The following is a 20,277-nucleotide window of genomic DNA, read 5'->3' as shown; positions in this document are numbered from 1 at the left end:
TAGTGTAATTTCATCCGAACTAGGCCTAACGGTCGATTTAGAACTACAAAAAGTCCGTGTGTCGGACATTTTAAGTACCTTTGTAAAAGTTTTGCAAATGTTGCAGTCAGCATTTAAAATGCTAACTTAAAGTTTTTGTACAAGTTTCAGTTGATTAAACTGTCATTTTATTAAATGTGTCTGCTTTTGGAATAAAAAAGTACTGAAAGAAAAAGCAAACACAGCATTGCGATTTCTTATCCATCCATATATAATAAAAACAAATTAAAAAAAAAATCCCTCCCTCCCTCCCGACTGAAAATTTTTTTGCTCACCCGGTGGACAGGAAACGGATTTTTTTTTTATGATGGCCTTAGTGTCCCTAACACTTCTTAAAACACCTTCAGGCCTTATGCATGTCTTTTATTTCAAGTCTCATTCCATAAAGAGACAAAGATATCTCTGCTGTTGTAGAAGTTTAATTCTTATAAGTACCAAATATGTAAAGCAAACTTTTTTTTTTTTAAATAATTAAGACATTTCTGAACGAATGAAACATTTCCAGTCCGCTCACATTCGATAGACTTTTGCAGTCTCGTGAATTATTAGATGTCTGTCGGGAGCATCCCAATCATTGATTTGAAGGAAGTAAATTAGATCTACCTGAACGCACACTCGCATCGCTCTGCCTCGTAAAATAGGACATCTATGCACTGAGCTAATTCTTGCAAGTTGGACTGAGTGGTGGTGTTTGGTTTTTTTTTTCCCTTCCTCAGGATTGTACTGAAATAGCTCCCGCACCAGATAGAGTGCAATGAGAACAAATAGTAGTAGTGTCTGCCCTAAAAGTTGGATTTGTGGTTTGCATAGCTAAGTAATGCTCGATCCATTGGAAAAATCTGTTTTCAATGTCTCTCTTATTATGCAACTTTATTCTAATTAATAGTATTGTCCCAAGTAATCTGAAATACTTTATGGTGTAAATGAATTTCAGTTTGAATAAGCTGCTTTTTTTTTTTTTCCTCTCCCCCTTTCTTCTTCTTCTCCTCTTCCCTCTCCAAGACTGTTCAGTTTGTTCAGGGCATCTTTGTGGAGAAGTATGACCCCACAATAGAAGACTCGTATAGAAAGGTGAGTAAACTTCCTTGTGTGTCCTAGAGCAGCATAACATCACCTAATCTTGGTTTATAATGGAATGGCATGATGGTTATTTCTGATGAGAAGTGAATCCTCTCTAAATATCACACTCTGGGTGGTCACTTGTGGTGTTTTTTTTTTTTTTTTTTTTTGGACAAATGAGCGACTGGATGTCTTCCTGGTTCTGCTTGTGGATATTTTTGCTCCAGGGAAATTATCACTAAACTCCTCAGCTATCAGTCTGTCTTCTCCACAGCATACACAGACGTCCCTTTGTCCCTTTTGAATGACTGCAGGCACGTGAATGTCACTAAGCATTGTACCAGTAATGTGTCAAAGTGAGCGTGTGTGTCTACAGTACTGTTCCTGTGCATGCATTGGGCTCGCGGTCAATGGTCTGCACTCGCTTTTCCTGTGCAGTGATTTACCTGAGCTGTGCGGGTAACAAGACCGATCAGAAAGAAAGGAAAGACTGTGGTCATGCATAAATCTGCTGCCTGTCGTGTTCACTGCCATTTGTGTTTATGAATGGTCATACCGAGATGACAGCTATGACTAAAAATGCAGCTTCTCTCTAATGCGAACAGGAAGTCCCATGTGGGTCACCACCCTTCTTCCTCACTGTGCTGCACGCTGGTGCCCCAGGGGCACTTCCTGTGGGTAAGGTTTACCGGTGCTGACAGAATGCAGTACAGCACTGGATACGAGCCAGTGTCGTACTGTCATCCATCCAAGCAAAGAGGACATGGAAACCCCCAAACCAGAGCCAGGAATGTCTTTCATGCTTATATAATGATTTCTGCTATATTAGGAGGTTTATTTCAATCCTCGGATCATGTAATTTCAAATGCCAAATTACCCATCTGAGCAATCCTGTGAGAGAATTGGTGACCCCTGCAGCTTTTCTTTAAAATTAGCAGTTAGCGCAGCCAGCTTGTTGCTCTGTGCATCGCTTGTGTGTCGGCAGGAAGTTCGATAAGTGTTGCACTGTTTTATGGGCAGCATCATTATATAGTCTAAACGTGCTGGAGAGAAAGCATTAATGTCTGTTTTACATTTTCTTTTTTTTTTCCCCCCCTTTGCAGCAAGTGGAGGTGGATGGCCAGCAGTGTATGTTGGAGATCCTGGACACTGCAGGGACGGTAAAGAACATGATACTGATACGACTTTAAACACTGCATGTTATTGATTTACTGTAGATGGACTGTCTGTCATGCCAGTTACCCACACATCACTTACTGTAATGCAGGCATGCCTTTTATTCTTTACTTATTTATTTATTACATAAGGAAAATCAGATTTGGATTCCTATAAAAAGATGCTTTTAGAAAGGCGTCTGCTTTGACTTGTCTGTTCTGGTGCTCTGAGACACATCATTTCTAGTATTTGGGTTCAGCCTGGAAAAAGTCCATGAACTTTCAAGCACGTGTTTTTGGCATTTGTGGTGTTCACTATGGTGATAACCAAACACGCTAGCACGCTGAGAAACACCAACATAAACTCAAAACAGAAAGGCGAGATCCTTATTTAACATCGTAAGCTCATTGAACATAGCCCATGACTCTTACAAGGAAGACGAATTACTCTTTTCGATGCGATTTAATGCACAGCCATTTATTATTTTTGTTTTATGTCTTTATTCACTAGATTAAAAAAAAAATACATATCAAGTGTAACAATATAAATGACTGACAGAAATGCCTAAATGTAAAACTTGATCCAAAAACCTACATCAACTTAAAAATTAATCTATTAAAGGAACAGTCCACCGTACTTCCATAATGAAATATGCTCTTATCTGAATTGAGACGAGCTGCTCCGTACCTCTCCGAGCTTTGCGCGACCTCCCGGTCAGTCAGACGCGCTGTCACTCCTGTTAGCAATGTAGCTAGGCTCAGCATGGCCAATGGTATTTTTTGGGGCTGTAGTGGCCGAAGCGCGCAGAAGGTGTTAGTACGCCTGTCATTATAGTGCGGACTTTCCATAGCATAGAAAATCGCTACGTTTCAATTTGTGCAACTGAACTTGTTTCATATCACTGGTCATATAAACCTATGTAAACAGGAAAAACGCGGAAGAGTTTGGTCGCATCTAACTACAGCCCCAAAAAATACCATTGGCCATGCTGAGCCTAGCTACACTGCTAACAGGAGTGACAGCGCGTCTGACTGACTGGGAGGTTGCGCAAAGCTCGGAGAGGTACGGAGCAGCTCGTCTCAATTCAGATAAGAGCATATTTCATTATGGAAGTATGGTGGACTGTTCCTTTAAAAACTATTCCTAAAACGCTCTGTGCTTATTCTAGGCATAACGCTGGATCTGTTCCTTAGGTGCGCAGAAGATTCCTTTACCTAAGGCAGCAAGCTGAATAGTGGATGATCTGTGACGACAAACAGTTGGTGGTCACGTTTTTCAAGGAGACTAAAAATGTCGAAATGAGTTGAAGTATAGCGTCGTTTAAAACATCTCGTTAAAAATTGTTGCAGAATAGTAAGATCAGACTGACTTGCAGCAATCACCGGTAGACCGTAAAGTAATTTAGAAAGCAATGGAATTAAAAAGGTGATCTATTTCCAATTGCGAGCATCTTTCCTTACGAAGGCTTCGGATCATAGACGGACACTTATTGGCTTCATAGAGCTTAGTCTTAACGTGCGCACTAAATTTGCAGTTAGCGTGCAAAGTTACGCCTAATGTAGTTATAGTATCGTGTTGCTTTGTTATATATCGCAGAATACACATTATTATTATTATTATGAATAGTTATTTCTTCTGAACCACCTGGCTTCCTTTAGGCAAGTTTTCAATGTTTGTATGCTTTATATTAATGCCATGTAGCCTGGGAAATCCCATGCTGCTTTGCACAATCGTTCCGATCTGAAAAGACAGCATGGAAACTATGGTCTAAAGGCTCGCCTGAGTTAGGGAGCCAATCAGAGAGTGGGGAGGGGTGGAAAGACGGTGACGTGTACTACTCGACAAACGGAAGCTTGTAGTTTATTTGGGACTGTTTACGGATCACATTTAACATGGCGGCGAGCGATACGAACCAAACTTTCGACCAAGCTTTAGACACTGTTCTGAATAGTTTAGAGCGAAAGTTTGTTTTAAAAAAAGAACAGCGTTTGGTGTTAGTCTATTTTTGTTTTGCCTTCTCTTTCTCTTTCCTTCTCTTCTTCGCCTCTTCATCTTCTTCATCGCTCTAACTACGTCACCGGGTACAACTGCCATGATTGGCCATGGGCTACGTATACGCCAAATGATAGACATTCGCAACGTCCAATAAACGGCCGTTGACAATCGTAAACCACACCTCCCCTACGAGAAATTCAGTAGGCGGATTCCAGACCATATTTCACTTGTGATATGGTCTGGTGTTAACCAGACTAAATGCCATGCAAAGTTGGCAGCTTTTCTAAAGTAAAATGATATTCTGCTGAGAAAAATAAGCATTAAGTCTTCAGTAGATTCGTTTAGGCTCATTTCATACTTCCAGCCGTTTTTGGTTTTATTGCGTTTACTGTTTTGCTGTTGCGTTTTTGGTTTATTGCGTTTTGTAACTACAGGCCTCCTTTCCTCACTCCAGTGCAGAAGTGAACATGGAGCAGAAAAAGGCCTTTTCCCCTGAGGGAAGGAAGACATGTTTGCCATTTACCACTCCTTTGCTTTATAGCCCGAGAGCCCTGCTAACAGATGGCCAACACTGTCCTTGGGCTTTCTGCTCCAGGATTGCTGTGCTGTCAAACAGGGAAGAGCCAAAACGACTCAAAAGGCACCTGATAGAAGGCCCACCTCGAGAGTCTCGGTCATGTGTGTGTCTGAGAGTGTTGAACAGCGCAGCTCTCACAGTTCAATTCGGTTTTACTTGTGTAGTGCTTTTAACAGTAGTCATCGTCACAGAGCAGCTTTTAGAAACCCTGAAGTAGATTTTCATCTGTAAGGTAAGAGAGGTGACTGTGGCAAAGAAAAACCCTATAAGGTGACAAGAGGACGAAGCCTTGAGAGGAACCAGTCTCAAAAGTTGAACCCGTCTTCTTCTGGGTGACGCTTGATAGTGGAATTGTAAATCCATAAAGCATACAGCTGTAGAACTAAAGGCAAACAGTACTGTTTTTTTTAAATATGTTTATTTATGCTGCGTATGAGCAGATTGTGAATAAGAGTCCTGGGATGAGCGAGTTAGTTGATATGAGGATCAGCTGATCACCTCGACTTGCAGATACCGTAGGTTTCAATTATAATCCTTGTAAGAATAAATGAAGGTTGTGATGGCAAAGAGAAAAGGTTTCATGTGTTCTAGTTTTCTTAATAATACACAAAGCCAGGAAAACCTCTGTCTGTCTGTCTGTCTGTCTGTCTGTCTCACATTCGCCTTGCACTATTTCAGGCTGGAGAGCTGTTCACTATGCAGCCTCAGTGATGATTGTGTGTCAGGGCACGTGCGCATATTTCTGCTGAGTAAATCACAAGGACGATCCTGTCCTGTGAGCAAACAAGTCATTATATCCAATGATGTGGCCTTCTCGTACTTCATATTTTGTCCTTAGCAACCGAGCATTTAGCAAGAGAGGAACAGGACAACAGCTTAGTCTTCAGGCAAAAGTCAGACTTAATGAAGACTAAAGCCAGACTGAGGCTTTCTACTTCTTAGGACAATAATAAATAGTGGATACTCTCTATCATCCTTTTGAATTATGACACTGTTGGCCTAAAGAATTCATATTAATTATTGTAATGCAGTCAAGATTTGTTTATGCCTGGGATTGGAAAATGAGTGCAGCTTGCGAAAATATTGGTTTCTAATCTTTTTGCAATTTAGACAGACAATATTTGCGTTATTGGCGTACAAGCCAACGTTGCCAGAAATTTTTTTTAAAAATTCACTTTTATGTTTATTTCACTTTGAAAAGTATGAGAAGCAGCCTTTATTTTGTCACATGTACGCTCAAGCACAGTGAAATTCCTCCTCTGCATTTAACCCATCTGAAGCAGTGAACACGTGCGTGCATACACACAAAGTGAGCACACGCATACCTAGAGCAGTGGGCAGCTATGCTACAGTGCCCGAGGAAGATATGCATCACTAGCGTTACTGCCTTTAAAAGCTTTTCATTCACAGTCTTCATATTGCAATATTTTTTTTTTCCCTCCTCTTAACAGGAACAATTCACAGCCATGAGGGACCTGTACATGAAGAACGGCCAGGGCTTCGCACTAGTATACTCCATAACTGCACAGTCCACATTCAACGACCTGCAGGACTTGAGAGAACAGATCCTGCGGGTTAAAGACACCGATGATGTGAGTTTTCTTGTCCGACCCCATTCATCCAGCTGTTCATTCATCGTTTATAAAGCCCTGCTTTCTGTCAGTAGCCCATCATGTTCTCCTCCAGGCTGTTTTCCTTTCTAGATAGCTTTACTCTCGTAGGGTTGTTTGATGGATTCAGTACTTTATTAGTTGTGTCCCTGTTTATAGGCCGGAAATCCAAAACTTCACACTCCAAATATTTTGTTCTGTTTTATTGTTCATTTCAAGTCAGTTTTATTTATATGGCACTTTAAAAAAAAAAAAATCCGTTCCGAAGGAGGGGTCTGTATACTGGTTTACCGCTGTCCGTCCATATCTCCGTTCGTCCGAAACACCCTTTTTCCTCAGCAACCACAAATCATAGCCGCTTGGTACCAAACTTCAGCTTGGGGTTCTATACCATGTACACCGTTTTCAGGTCTGTCGCACATCGACTTCCTTTTTACCGACTGAATGTATTTACGAAACGCAGTGGATTTACAACATTTTCGTAACATTTATCTTAATTTTTTTTCTCAGCAACTATAAATCACAACTGCTTGATATTTGGTACCGAGCTTCAGCTTGGGGTTCTATACCATATATGCAGTTTTCAGGCCTGTTGCACATCGACTTCCCGTTTACCGACTGAATGTATTTATGAAACCCATAGGGTGGATTTACAAAATTTTCATAACATATTTTTCTCAGTAACTAAAAATCACAACTGCTTGATATTTGGCACTGAGCTTCAGTTTGGGGTTCTATACCATATACACTGTTTTCAGGTCTGTTGCACATTGACTTCCTGTTTACTGACTGAATGTATTTACGAAACACGCAGTGGATTTAGAAAATTTTCGTAACATTTATTTTAATTTTTTTTCTCAGCAACTATAAATCACAACTGCTTGATATTTGGTACCGAGCTTCAGCTTGGGGTTCTATACCGTATATGCAGTTTTCAGGTCTGTCGCACATCGACTTCCCGTTTACCGACAATGTATTTATGAAACCCATAGGGTGGATTTACAAAATTTTCACATTTTTCTCAGCAACTACAAATCACAACTGCTTGATATTTGGTACTGAGCTTCAGCTTGGGGTTCTATACCATATACACCGTTTTCAGGTCTGTGGCACATCGACTTCCTGTTTACTGACTGAATGTATTTATGAAACGCACAGGGTGGGTTTTGATGCCATTTCAAGAAGCAAACTGCTGTTTCAAAATGACAGTTTACCAGGATGTGATTTGAAATCCCTGGGGAGAGACGCTGCTCTTTACTTACTTGTTTCAGGGTTAATTATTTGTTGAAGTCAACATTCATAATAAGTGTCCTATTCCTTCAATTGCTGGTATTCTGATATAAGTGGGGGGATACGTAAGTGAGCAGTAGCTCACAGCTGATCTTGTTTTACCAACTTTTATTGTCCATATAATCATTGTAGCTGGTGTTTAGTTATAGCTTTTGTTAACTTGCAGATATCTTTGGTCAAAGTCCAGTATTTGTGGTGTGTGCGCATTCAGGAAATGAACCCCAGTGAAAAAGGTGTGTGCGCGCACGCACGTATGTGCGTATATGCATATCAGGCTTGCTCAGAATGTTTCCGAGAAGGAAGACGGTGTCATGCCCCCCCCTTTGGCATGTGCTATTTCAGTCCTTTTCCTACTCGTAGATGAATTAGAAAAGCTCTTTGTACAGCAGGTCCAAGTCTGTTGTACAGTTTCACTTCTCCACACAGCTGAACTGAAAACTGAATTGGAGCGTCGGGGGTGGGGTTTTTTTCTTTTCCTTTTTATAAAAGTTCAGGCCAGGTTTCATCGGAGCTGTTCATCTCAGATTTTCAAGCTTCCCCTTTCATTTCAGTCTGGCTCAGCAGGGGGTTTCTCATCACTTTCAATCTTAACTTCTCCGGCAGCTTCTCAGCAACTGTTTTGAATGACTTGTGGATGAGACAAGAAATGATGATTGACAAGAAATTTTGTAGTTTAAAAAAAAGGGGGAGAAGTCTAGTTAGTCAAAAATCCTTACATGAATGCACATGTATAAAGGTTTTGAGCAGTATATGGTAAACATTTTTAAAAAATTTCTAATTCTATTCTCTTTATCTTTTGCTCAGGAAGATACTCCGAACCATACAAGTTAGTTTACTCCTAAAATAAATATTTAGTGATTTTTATATCTAGTCATTCTAAACTATGGATTTGATCCGTTCGGGCCACCCCTGCTTTCTGAATGTAAATGAGTGTCATTTACTTTCTTAATGCTGTGTTCAAAGTATTGACCCCTGTGAGTCAGGATGACCTTTAAGGTAGGATCAATACTGACAAATTCTGCATGCATATGAATCAGGAAACGTGCGCTGAAAGTTGGCACCGTGCCGGTGGCGGCTGCTGGTTTTTAAAATGGGGGAAGCACAGCTGGCTTGTCAGCAGACAAAGATAACAGTACATGAGCTTGGTCATAGCATTTAGCAGGCAAGCTAACCAACTTTACTGTACCAAGAGAGCTGAAAGGACTGGTGGTTGCTCCATGATCTCTCAATTAAATCAGTCCTTGGTCTGCCTGCCTGCCTGCCTGTCTCTTCATAAGTAAGACCCTGAAATGACGACGACCCCCCCAAATAAAAATCAGGCTCACAACATTAGCAGTGTCTGCCATGTCCTGTCACACCAAAAAGCAGCTAAGCTAACTAAGTCATTGACGTTAATGGCAGCTAGAAATTTCCAAAACGAACATGAATAATCCAACTTATTTACAACCCCGATTCCAAAAAAGTTGGGACAAAGTACAAATTGTAAATAAAAATGGAATGCAATGATGTGGAAGTTTCAAAATTCTATATTTTATTCAGAATAGAACATAGATGACATATCAAATGTTTAAACTGAGAAAATGTATCATTTAAAGAGAAAAATTAGGTGATTTTAAATTTCATGACAACACATCTCAAAGTTGGGACAAGGCCATGTTTACCACTGTGAGACATCCCCTTTTCTCTTTACAACAGTCTGTAAACGTCTGGGGACTGAGGAGACAAGTTGCTCAAGTTTAGGGATAGGAATGTTAACCCATTCTTGTCTAATGTAGGATTCTAGTTGCTCAACTGTCTTAGGTCTTTTTTGTCGTATCTTCCGTTTTATGATGCGCCAAATGTTTTCTATGGGTGAAAGATCTGGACTGCAGGCTGGCCAGTTCAGTACCCGGACCCTTCTTCTACGCAGCCATGATGCTGTAATTGATGCAGTATGTGGTTTGGCATTGTCATGTTGGAAAATGCAAGGTCTTCCCTGAAAGAGACGTCGTCTGGATGGGAGCATATGTTGCTCTAGAACCTGGATATACCTTTCAGCATTGATGGTGTCTTTCCAGATGTGTAAGCTGGCCATGCCACACGCACTAATGCAACCCCATACCATCAGAGATGTAGGCTTCTGAACTGAGCACTGATAACTCGGGTCGTCCTTCTCCTCTTTAGTCCGAATGACACGGCGTCCCTGATTTCCATAAAGAACTTCAAATTTTGATTCGTCTGAACACAGAACAGTTTTCCACTTTGCCACAGTCCATTTTAAATGAGCCTTGGCCCAGAGAAGACGTCTGCGCTTCTGGATCATGTTTAGATACGGCTTCTTCTTTGAACTATAGAGTTTTAGCTGGCAACGGCGGATGGCACGGTGAATTGTGTTCACAGATAATGTTCTCTGGAAATATTCCTGAGCCCATTTTGTGATTTCCAATACAGAAGCATGCCTGTATATGATGCAGTGCTGTCTGAGGGCCCGAAGATCACAGGCACCCAGTATGGTTTTCCGGCTTTGACCCTTACGCACAGAGATTATGCACTGTAGATGATGATATGTTCAAACTCTTTGCAATTTTACACTGTCGAACTCCTTTCTGATATTGCTCCACTATTTGTCGGCGCAGAATTAGGGGGATTGGTGATCCTCTTCCCATCTTTACTTCTGAGAGCCGCTGCCACTCCAAGATGCTCTTTTTATACCCAGTCATGTTAATGACCTATTGCCAATTGACCTAATGAGTTGCAATTTGGTCCTCCAGCTGTTCCTTTTTTGTACCTTTAACTTTTCCAGCCTCTTATTGCCCCTGTCCCAACTTTTTTGAAATGTGTTGCTGTCATGAAATTTCAAATGAGCCAATATTTGGCATGAAATTTCAAAATGTCTCACTTTCAACATTTGAGTTGTTGTCTGTTCTATTGTGAATACAATATCAGTTTTTGAGATTTGTAAATTATTGCCTTGTTTTTATTTACAATTTGTACTTTGTCCCAACTTTTTTGGAATTGGGGTTGTACAATATAATTAAAAAAAATGCAAAAATAAAATGAGCCATATTAAAAACAGTGTAAAGGCTGTGTATTTGTGTAAAACTGCTATGGATTAGACTACGAAACTGAATGTTACTGCAGCACGGAGCCCCGTGAGTCTGGGTGATTATCTGGCACTAGTACGTTTAAATTTGACTTGCTGTCATGTTCATAACTGCTTCAATGATTAGCTTTTTATGAGCTTCAGACTATTTGAGAGATCTCCCCAAACATCACATAGAGAATCCATGCGTCCCGATGGGACAAAAAAGTGTTTACGAAGAATGTACTGTCCAGTCAGGTCAGCTTTGAGATTTTTCCTGTGCAGACTCACTTGTGATGCGCTCTATTTCCCAGTGAAGCCATGTGTTCGGGACGGACCCAAAATGACACAGTAGAAGCCCAGTGAATGTCAGTCTTTGGTCCATTACAGTGTGCTTGAGTCTGCATCCAGGCTACGCTTTCCATTGAGTGCAGTTTGTGGTAATTAACAGCACAGTATTTCAAGAAGAGATGCTATTTATTTAATGGAATGTTGAATTTCACCATGAGTGATGCATAATTTTGACAAGTTGGCAAACAGTTCATTGCAGAGTTTTAATGAGATTTTAGGGGCAGGTGTACTTTCCTTGTAGGTTTAAAGCGGTCGCCTGTGGACCGTGCATACAACATGCGTTTAGTTTGAGCTTCAGGAGTAAGCGAGAAGTGAAAGGCTTGAAACACCCACGCACCCCACAAAATTAACCACCACCTCTCTGCAGGTGCCGATGATCCTAGTGGGGAATAAGTGTGATCTGGAGGATGAGAGAGTGGTGGGAAAGGAACAGGGACAGAACCTGGCCCGCCAGTGGAACTGCTGTGCCTTCCTCGAGTCATCTGCAAAGTCCAAGATTAACGTCAATGAGGTGAGCCTTATGTTCTTTTTCAATTCAACAGTCATTTTAACCTGCCTCTGTCCGCTATATCATTTGTGCCTCGCTTGTTAAACACCTCTGTTGTTCGTCACTGCTACTGATGAACCCCAAAAATATATCTGTAACTTGCTTTATTATTAGTCTGAACAGTGGCACACACACACTCTTCTGTTGTGCCTGGGTCAAGTCTGTTTTATTTTTAATTCGTGCTATGAATAAATGATGAGTAGATGTTGGATGATGTCGTTCAATAAAACAAAATGCTTGTGCTGGAGTGTCAAGTGTTCTGCTGATCAGCTGATATGGTGTTAAGGGTCAACCTGTTCCATCACTTGATATATCCAGGGTCATACAGCCGCCATGTTAGTCAGTCAGCTGCAACACACACACACAGAGGAAGTTCTGTGCATGAGGGCTCTGCTGCTGCTGACTCGACAACATAGGGCTGTTTTGTGTTCTGTCAGCATGAAGCCTTAATTTTGTCTGATCAGTCAGACAATACTCATAGTCTTCATTTCCAGTGTTAGATGATATCCTAACACTGCCCTGGAGTACGTTTCATGCTTCATGGTGTTGGCTGAAAGAAATAATCTAATTGTTTTGGCACTATGAAGCCACCCTTTAGAGTCTACCTGTTGTTCATAATCAAAATCAAGACACCAGTAAAAATGCTTCTCAATCAGGACTGTAGTGAGGTTTTATTCGGAGACCCTTGCTGTCTTTGGAATGCAGGGCCATCAATCACAGTTGGTTAGACTTTCAGCCAGGCTGCTTTTAATTATGACTGGAAAGACAATGTTTAGCTTTTCCCAGTTTGATAATTTGCACCAAACTGTTAATTTGTAGTCATGGTCAACTGAAAACGCCTCTCGGTGCTGTTCTTTGGTGGTGTGTGATAATCATTGAGTCTCAGCCCAGCGGTGCACAACTGAGGGCATGGATGGTAGATGTTCAGCATGGATTAGTCCTGTGGTTCTTTTTTTTTTCTTTTTTTAACATTACCAGTTTTAGTAAGTCTGTTTATCAGCGTATGAGTTGAATTGGGTGTATTTGGGCAGGACGTCACCAAACCACTTAACTCTGGGTATTGATCAGTTGGTCCCATCCCCCTGGGCTTTCAGGAAACTCTATCTGCGGAGTAAATTAGAGCTGCTGGGAAGTCGGCCACATTCGGAATCGTACTGAACCATCACGCCTCCATATATACAGTAGGTGTGACTACAGTTTGAACTTTCCTAGCAAGTAGCTGTCTCTGAAATGGCAGAAGCATCACAAGTGTTGCCAGGCAAAACAAACCACGCCCGGTAGCACTTATGATGAATATAAAGGAAGATATCGTGACGAACCCTATGGGTACATGTGGCTACTGCTTATAAATAAAATTGTTTTCTGATCCCATGTCCATAAAGTGTGTGTGTGTGTGTGTGTGTTATTTACTAGCTGGGAGGTCCGTATCGTGAAATACCGTGACCGAGGTCTTGAAAGTACTGAGCGAGGCCCTCTGGGCTGAGGTCAGTATTCAAGGCCGAGGTCACGGTATTTCACCATATGGACCGACCTTAAGCTGGTAAGTAATATTTTTTTTCTTTACAAAATTCTAACAGAAAACGAGAGCACCCGAAAGGGAAAACCGAGCCGAGCCGCCATTTTGAATCCTCATTCACGGCTGTAATGCAAATTGCTTCCTCCTCGGTATACAAGTGGACTTCCATGGCAGGAAAAAAAACTACATTTTGCCGCCTATGTAGTCCCCTATTTATACAAAATTGAGTCATTCAGGATTCAGCCATGTTTTTGCTCGGCGTTAGCAACAGTTAGAGGTTTTTAGCTTTCTCCTGAAATGTTTTCTTTAATTTCTTCTTCCTCAGGGTAGTAAAACTGGCTTTTGCTGTGAAGACTGTCGTTATCGCTGTCCATGCTGTAAAATTAATGCTATTCTCCTGAGAAATGCTGGCAAAAATGTATAAGATTTTTGATAATCTTATAAATAAATCCTATTTAAAAAAAAAAAAAAAAAAAAGATAAATGTTGACAAAAAATGCTACTATGTTTGTTGTTGTGAACGAGCGAGTCGCCAGTGGTCTGTAACCGGGGTCTGTAACTGGGGTGTGGGGGTGTGTATCGTCGGATACGGACCCACTCGCCAGCCAATCAGAGCACAGGATTTGATGGAAACCAGACCGCGAAAAAAATAGTGTGTATTTATTTATTTATTTATTTATTTATTTTGAGGCAGTAGCCACAAAAATGAAGCGTAATCCAAAAAAAATCACAGAAGTAAAATATACCAAGTGTCTGTACTTTATATTATTCTACTCTTACCTCTTACAGTTTTCGAAACTGAACCCTCCGAACCGAGGCTGACATACACACGTTGTCGCCATGACCCAAACTCTTATTTCCTGGAAATGGCCCAGCGCGAGAGCTCAGTGGAACGCGCTTTCCCTCTGTAATAAGCATAAACGTGTCTGAAGGCGATTTCTTTAGTCTAGTCCATTTATTTCAAATGGTGAACCGAATTGTATACACTCCCCTGCCATTTTAATCAGAACACATGTATGCCCATCACCAACAGTGCACGATTGTTGCACTCTTACATATGAGCGTGTGAGGCAGTAGCCACAAAAACCTTGACCGGATGACCCCCAAAATGTTCGCGGGTCTATTTGAGACCAATGTCCATCTATCCTGAAAGTTTTATGAAGATTGGTCCAGCTGTTTTTCTGTAATATCGTTAATAATAAAAAAGACCAAAAACAATATCTTGCCCCCTGGTGGACTCCAGGGGCGAGGTAATTATTAAAGATGATTTCACAATACGTGTGTTCACAGTTTGGTTTTACTGGAGCTAAAAGCTAGAACACACCGCTAGCAAAACAAGTATTATAATTATTAAAGAAACAAGGCAAATGATAAACTACACTCCACTATGTTGTGTAAAAATGGAGTTGGAGGATTTTAGGTGTAGTGATGAGATTATCCACAATAATGAAAGCACATATCATGACCTTTCTTCCAGGCAAAATGAAACTTGAGAAAATGTTACAGTATGTCAATGTATAGTATTCACCCCCCCCCCCTTTTTCCCTCTCAAAAACTCGATTTTTCATTGTTTTTTGTTTTCCAGGATTTAGACAAAATGCAGAAGTTTGTTTTTTGTTTTCTCCTCTCCCCCAGACGACTACACACGTGCCTTGATGCAACACTTGTACAGTTTGTGCAAATGATGTTGCATGTGAAACAATCACACCAAAGAATTTGTGTCCAAGTTTTGCTATATGATTTGATATTAATTCTAAACTCCATCTCTTGTGCTGATGCAGAAAGTTTAGCGATACCTGGTCATGGTGTTGTCTAATCTCTGGCCTGTGGTCAGGTCAGTGAAGCACAGTGATGGCAGAAAAAAATCTTAGCTCATTATGGCCAAACTCGAATCAGTTTAACAATTCGAGGATAAGAATGATTGATTGATGAGCAACATTTATAAAAGTAACTAATACTTGATAACTGTTCATTCTTTCCGCTTTACTAAAGTGGCCACCATAACCAGTGAGCTCCACATGGAATGGTACAGATGTGATTTGAAGCGGCTGCAAGTCAAGTGGATGATTTCTCTCTGCTGTGAGCGTATGCATTTTGAGCGACCTCACGGTCATCTGGTCATGCCAGTCATGTGGAGAAAATTCAGTCTCTCAGCAATGGCAATGACTTTATCTGATGCTGCTCGTTCACTTGCACTGTAAAACTGGAGGGGGGGTAAAGAGCTACTGTGGAAACCCTTGAATTAGTGCAGTCATTTGCCATCAGAATTGGTTGATCATTGCATCCATCCATCCACGGTCTATAGAGATCTTGCAGTCACGTGACCGGAAAGTACACAGCCGCCATCTTGTCGGTAAAAAACACAGCTGAATACTGCTGCACTCGTGTACAGAATGGATCAATTTCAACCGACGGACTACACGGCTCATTTTTCTAATGAACAGATAACTAGATATATGTCTAAAATAAACGATCTACAGATTAGTGACCCTTATGGCTTACCGGACGTAGTTTTCACAACCGTGTCAGTGGATATTGAACTGCCAGCGGAATACCCAGACGTGTATAATTACCTCATTAACTTTCCCTCGCTGTTCAGTGGTGAAGCACTGCGTGCTTATAAATCTCTGGACAGTTATCTTTACAGAAATTCAGGATTTGTCAGCGACTCAGATGTGGCATCTTGTAAACAAGAAAATCCTCACTGGATGGGTAAGTCACTTAAGTATTGAGTATAGCACTGACCAGCCGATTATAGAATAGAATAAGGTCATTTCAGCTGTAATTCCAAATCGTCCGTCTTGTTTACCATGGATCTGGCGTTGGAGAGGTAGCGGCTTAGCAGTGGAGGTTTGAGTAGCTGTTTTCTGAGCTTAGTCAACAGGCCGGCTCTGCAGCCTCGCTTTTGCTTCCGCTCCCGACGCCGCCTCCTTCGCCTGCCAGACCCGATAACAATCCACAGAGACCCCGCTGGTCTCGCTATCTCGTCCGGAATGTTGTGCATGCAATGGAAATCGCTACAAACTGTCATTTTCTGCTGGAAACCAATGTCCAGTAAGTCCATACGGTTGTAGTGGATATTGAAGTCCGATACAGACGAACAACACGCAAAAATGCACACACAAAACATAAACGTGCACAGGTAGGGAGAGCTTGTAGCTGCAGCCGTTGTAGTAGAATTGTATATAGTAGGGTTTTCCAGAAGAAAAGGTAGAAGCAGAAGTAGAACCAGAAGTAGAAGGCGGAAACATGGCGTTTGACCGATAAGATGGCGTCTGTCACAATCTGGATCGGCTGTGACGTCACATGCAAGTGCTCCATACCACTTATCCACCAGGGTCTTGGGGGAAGGTGGAGCCAATCCCAGCTGACACTGGATGAGCAGTAGGGTACACTCTGGGCAAGTCACCAATCTGTCACCGGCCTAACATGGAGGCAACCATTCACAATGATGGGCAATTAAAAGTAGCCAGTTGGTCTAATCCACATGTCTTTGGATTGTGGGAGGAAACCCATGCATGTTCCAGTTGAAAGGTGACTGCACTAACCACTGTGCCACCCTGATCATTACGTAACTAGTAGAATGAAGTTCATCAGTGTGCAGTTTAAGTATCACATGATCTCTCTATAAATGCATCTGTTCAGAAGACCCCAGAGTTTGTTAGCGAACATACTGAAAGAGACTGGCATGAAGATGAGCTACCAAAATGAGTGGAACAGAGTTCTGGAAAAGTTGTAGTTATTTAAATTAAAAAGCCTGGGCACTCCACAGAGCTGGGCTTCATGGAAGAAAACATCACCTGGTCACCTTCCAATCTTCAACAGTCCAGTTTCAGTGAGCTTTTGTCCACTGGTAGTCTCAGATTCTTGTTCTTTGGATGACAGGAACGGAACCCAGTGTGGTCTCCTGCTTTTGTAGCCCATCCACGTCAAGGTTTGACATGTTGTGCATTCTGAGTTGCTTTTCTGCTTACCATGTTTGTAAAGAGTGGTTATTTTAAGGGGTGTTCACACGGCACATATTTGCATCGATGCTGCACTGATGTATTTTGTTGCGATATATCTTACACCGGTGTAAATTTTGTGGAGCGTTCACACGTCACAAACCTGCTTACTAGAGAGAAGCGTGTTAGCACCGGTGCAGCCCCACTTGCGTTCACACGGCAGTTTTTGCGACCGTGCTATACGATAGAAGTAATGCGGAAATGAAATATGCGCATGCGTGAAAATGTACTTCCTTTTCCCGGTTGTCATGGCATCACCAAGCGCCGGGAAAACAACGTGGATGAAGACACCAGTGTTGCCAGATACTGCTGACGTTTTCCAGCCCAAAATATGTTCAAATCCGCCAAAATGCACTTAAAACTGTCCAATCTGGCAACACTGGAAGACACACAGTTCTGTTGTTGTTGATATTCACCATTTTGGAAGCGCAAAATACCAGGATGCAAATTATGCAATGCCCGTATGTAATCAACTCTCCTCACGTGTAGCGAGTCTACCCCGTAGCGTTCAGACGTCCCATTTTATATCGGTGCTGCCCCGCAAACTAGCATTTACTCCGGAGTAAATTTCTTAAACCACCTCCCGAGCAGGGTTAGATTTGCACCGGTTTAAGCAGCTTTCAGGGGCTACACCAGTATAACTTTGTACCGTGTGAACGCTCTACCGGGGCAGCCCCGGTGCTACACCGGAGTAAAAGTTGTCGTGTGAACAGCCCTTTAGTTACCGGTCAGCTTGAAGCAGCCTGGGCGTTCTCCTCTACCATCAAGAAGACATTTCTGCCCACAGAGCTAGGGGTGACCATGTATGCAAGGCACTCTATAGTAAATGTGAATGGAGCTCGGTGTGTGTTGTATTCAATTCAGCGTTTCTAGCGTAATGACCTGTGCTGTCTGCTTTTGTAGATCTTCTATGACCTGGTCCGACAAATCAACAGGAAAACCCCAGTACCTGGGAAGGCACGCAAAAAGTCCAACTGTCAGCTGCTCTAATACACAGCTGTTCTGTTGCTCTGAGCCAGGTGAGAACCGAAGAACAGATTGGACTGAGTGGGTGTGTGAATTCCTGGCTGATTCAGGATCAGTTCTGCCTGCTTAAGTTAATCATTTGAATAAACCCAGTAATCAGGAGAATACAAGATTAGAATATGTAGAGGCTTGGGTCTGATTAAACTTGAATTCTGAGATGTGATTTTCTCTGTGCTGTCTGTTCTTGCATTTTCTTTCTCTCTCTCTCTCTCTCTCTCTCTCTCTCTCTAGGTCTGATTTACTGCTGTGTCTGTCAGCAGTGCCAGCATTCCGACGTTACTAAAACCTAACATCGAATGGACTTTCCTGTGTGGTGATGCCCCTTTAAAGAAACCAACCGACAGATTCAAGGCTACAGTATCATATTTTTTGCACATAGATAACCATCAACACTTTCCAGAGTTGCAAGAAAGATTTTTACTTCTAAATATATATATTCTAACTGTATGCAACTAAAATACACCAATAATTACGTGGATAAATGAATAAAATCCTAAAACAATTTTAAAAACCCAGAGCCTACACACAGTGTTATTGCTAACGGAGTCAGTCACCGTTGGAAAAGTAAGGAGCGTGTGTTGAACCTGACTGTGCACGTTGCCATGGCAATTACAATGATGCGATATTTATAAGCACCACTATTTTAGCCAGAGATGAGAGGAAGTCCAAAGACACCTATATAGTCCATTTCATACAGCTAACTTTGCTCCTTGGTTTCTGTGCATTTCTTTCTGTAGATTGTCTTTTGTAACTTTTGTTTTTTTTTCCATCCTAATTTTCCTCCTTCATGCATTTTCTCTTTTAAAAAGTTACTAGTTTTTGCTCTGCCAAGATGGTATATCACATGAACTATTGATATAAGTTTTATCTTTAGGAAAACCTGTGGATACATGTATGTGTAAAAATTAAAATTATAATTTCTGTCACTATTATATTGTTCTTAGCCTCAAATGCCTTCAATTATGTATTTAGATCTTTTTTTTTTTTTCCCCTTCCAGCTGAATCCAACTTTAAAAAAAAAAAAAAACTTAATCCATCGCTCATCCCAGGTTTCTTGTCTTGTTTACAGAGACATTTGTACAGTTTGGGGTGCTCACAAGGGGGCACTGTTGAAAGGGACGTTCACGCTTCACCTTGAACGAGTGAAAAGTAATAAATCAGCTTTGCATCTTGTGATCTCATTGATAGAATATAAACTGTCCAATCCCTTTCACAGAATTCCCCTTAATTACTACAGGAAGAATATTTAAAGACCTGAGGGTAACACTTTCGATGAAGCCCATATTCATAAATGATAACTGTGCTTCTAATCATCTGTAAGTTGGTAATGACTTTTTATAAACTCTAAAACCTCATAAAGCTCATACTGTGCAATAAATAATTCCTTGATAACTTCTGAACATGGGACACAAATGCCGCTATTCATTATAATGCAGTGTGGTATACTGCACAACTTTTTATAACTAAAGATTGTGAGTAGTTAAACTACTGGAACATTTATTAACAATTATTTAAAAACAACTGTTAGTACTTCGGGAAGGAATCTTAACATTCACATGAGTAATGACTTTAAGCGTTTATAACGTCTTTGGTATGGTATGGATTTATTTGGTAAAGACATGCATGTAAAAAAAAAAAAGTATAAATACACATTTCCAGTGTGGTCCTCTTGACAGCAGGCAACAATAAACATATAAAAGACAATAATATGTATAAATTTAACAATAATACTGAAGAGTGTAGAAAAATAACTAGTAGAGAAATGACTGCACAATCTCAGAAAAGTGACTAGATTACAATAATAGCACCTGCATGAACATTAAAAATTTGTTTTATACACGTCATAAGATTGGATTTGGGATTTACTCCATATAAACTGTTTTACAAGTTTCTTAAAATTATCTCGTTTGACTAGACTGCACTAATCGAGGTAGGCTATTCCACAAACAAATCCTGTATACATGAAAAACTCTTTCCAAAACCATTTATTCTGGGTACTATACACGAGGGATCGCCTGCTCTTGTACTGTAACCATGCTGGTTTTGAA

The 20,277-nt window shown here is 41.0% G+C and overlaps 1 protein-coding gene across 5 annotated transcripts in view; it reads left to right on the top strand.

Moving 5' to 3' along the window:
* Positions 1–19,161, top strand: part of rap1b (RAP1B, member of RAS oncogene family) — a 441,802-nt gene extending 422,641 nt beyond the window's left edge. For all 5 annotated transcript variants that reach the window (XM_060903253.1, XM_060903254.1, XM_060903251.1 and 2 more), the window contains exons 3-8: positions 1,042–1,110; positions 2,202–2,258; positions 6,277–6,417; positions 11,505–11,648; positions 18,107–18,222; positions 18,461–19,161. In XM_060903253.1, coding sequence (XP_060759236.1) covers positions 1,042–1,110; positions 2,202–2,258; positions 6,277–6,417; positions 11,505–11,648; positions 18,107–18,193 — 498 coding nt within the window. In that variant the 3' untranslated portion in view covers positions 18,194–18,222; positions 18,461–19,161. The remainder of the gene's footprint in view (positions 1–1,041; positions 1,111–2,201; positions 2,259–6,276; positions 6,418–11,504; positions 11,649–18,106; positions 18,223–18,460) is intronic.
* The last annotated feature ends 1,116 nt before the right edge of the window (positions 19,162–20,277 follow it).

Source organism: Neoarius graeffei, chromosome 21, assembly GCF_027579695.1.
Source record: "Neoarius graeffei isolate fNeoGra1 chromosome 21, fNeoGra1.pri, whole genome shotgun sequence".
Classification (NCBI taxonomy): Eukaryota; Metazoa; Chordata; class Actinopteri; order Siluriformes; family Ariidae; genus Neoarius; species Neoarius graeffei.
The sequence above is the reverse complement of the archived record's forward strand: the minus strand, read 5'-3'. Positions and strand labels throughout refer to the sequence as shown.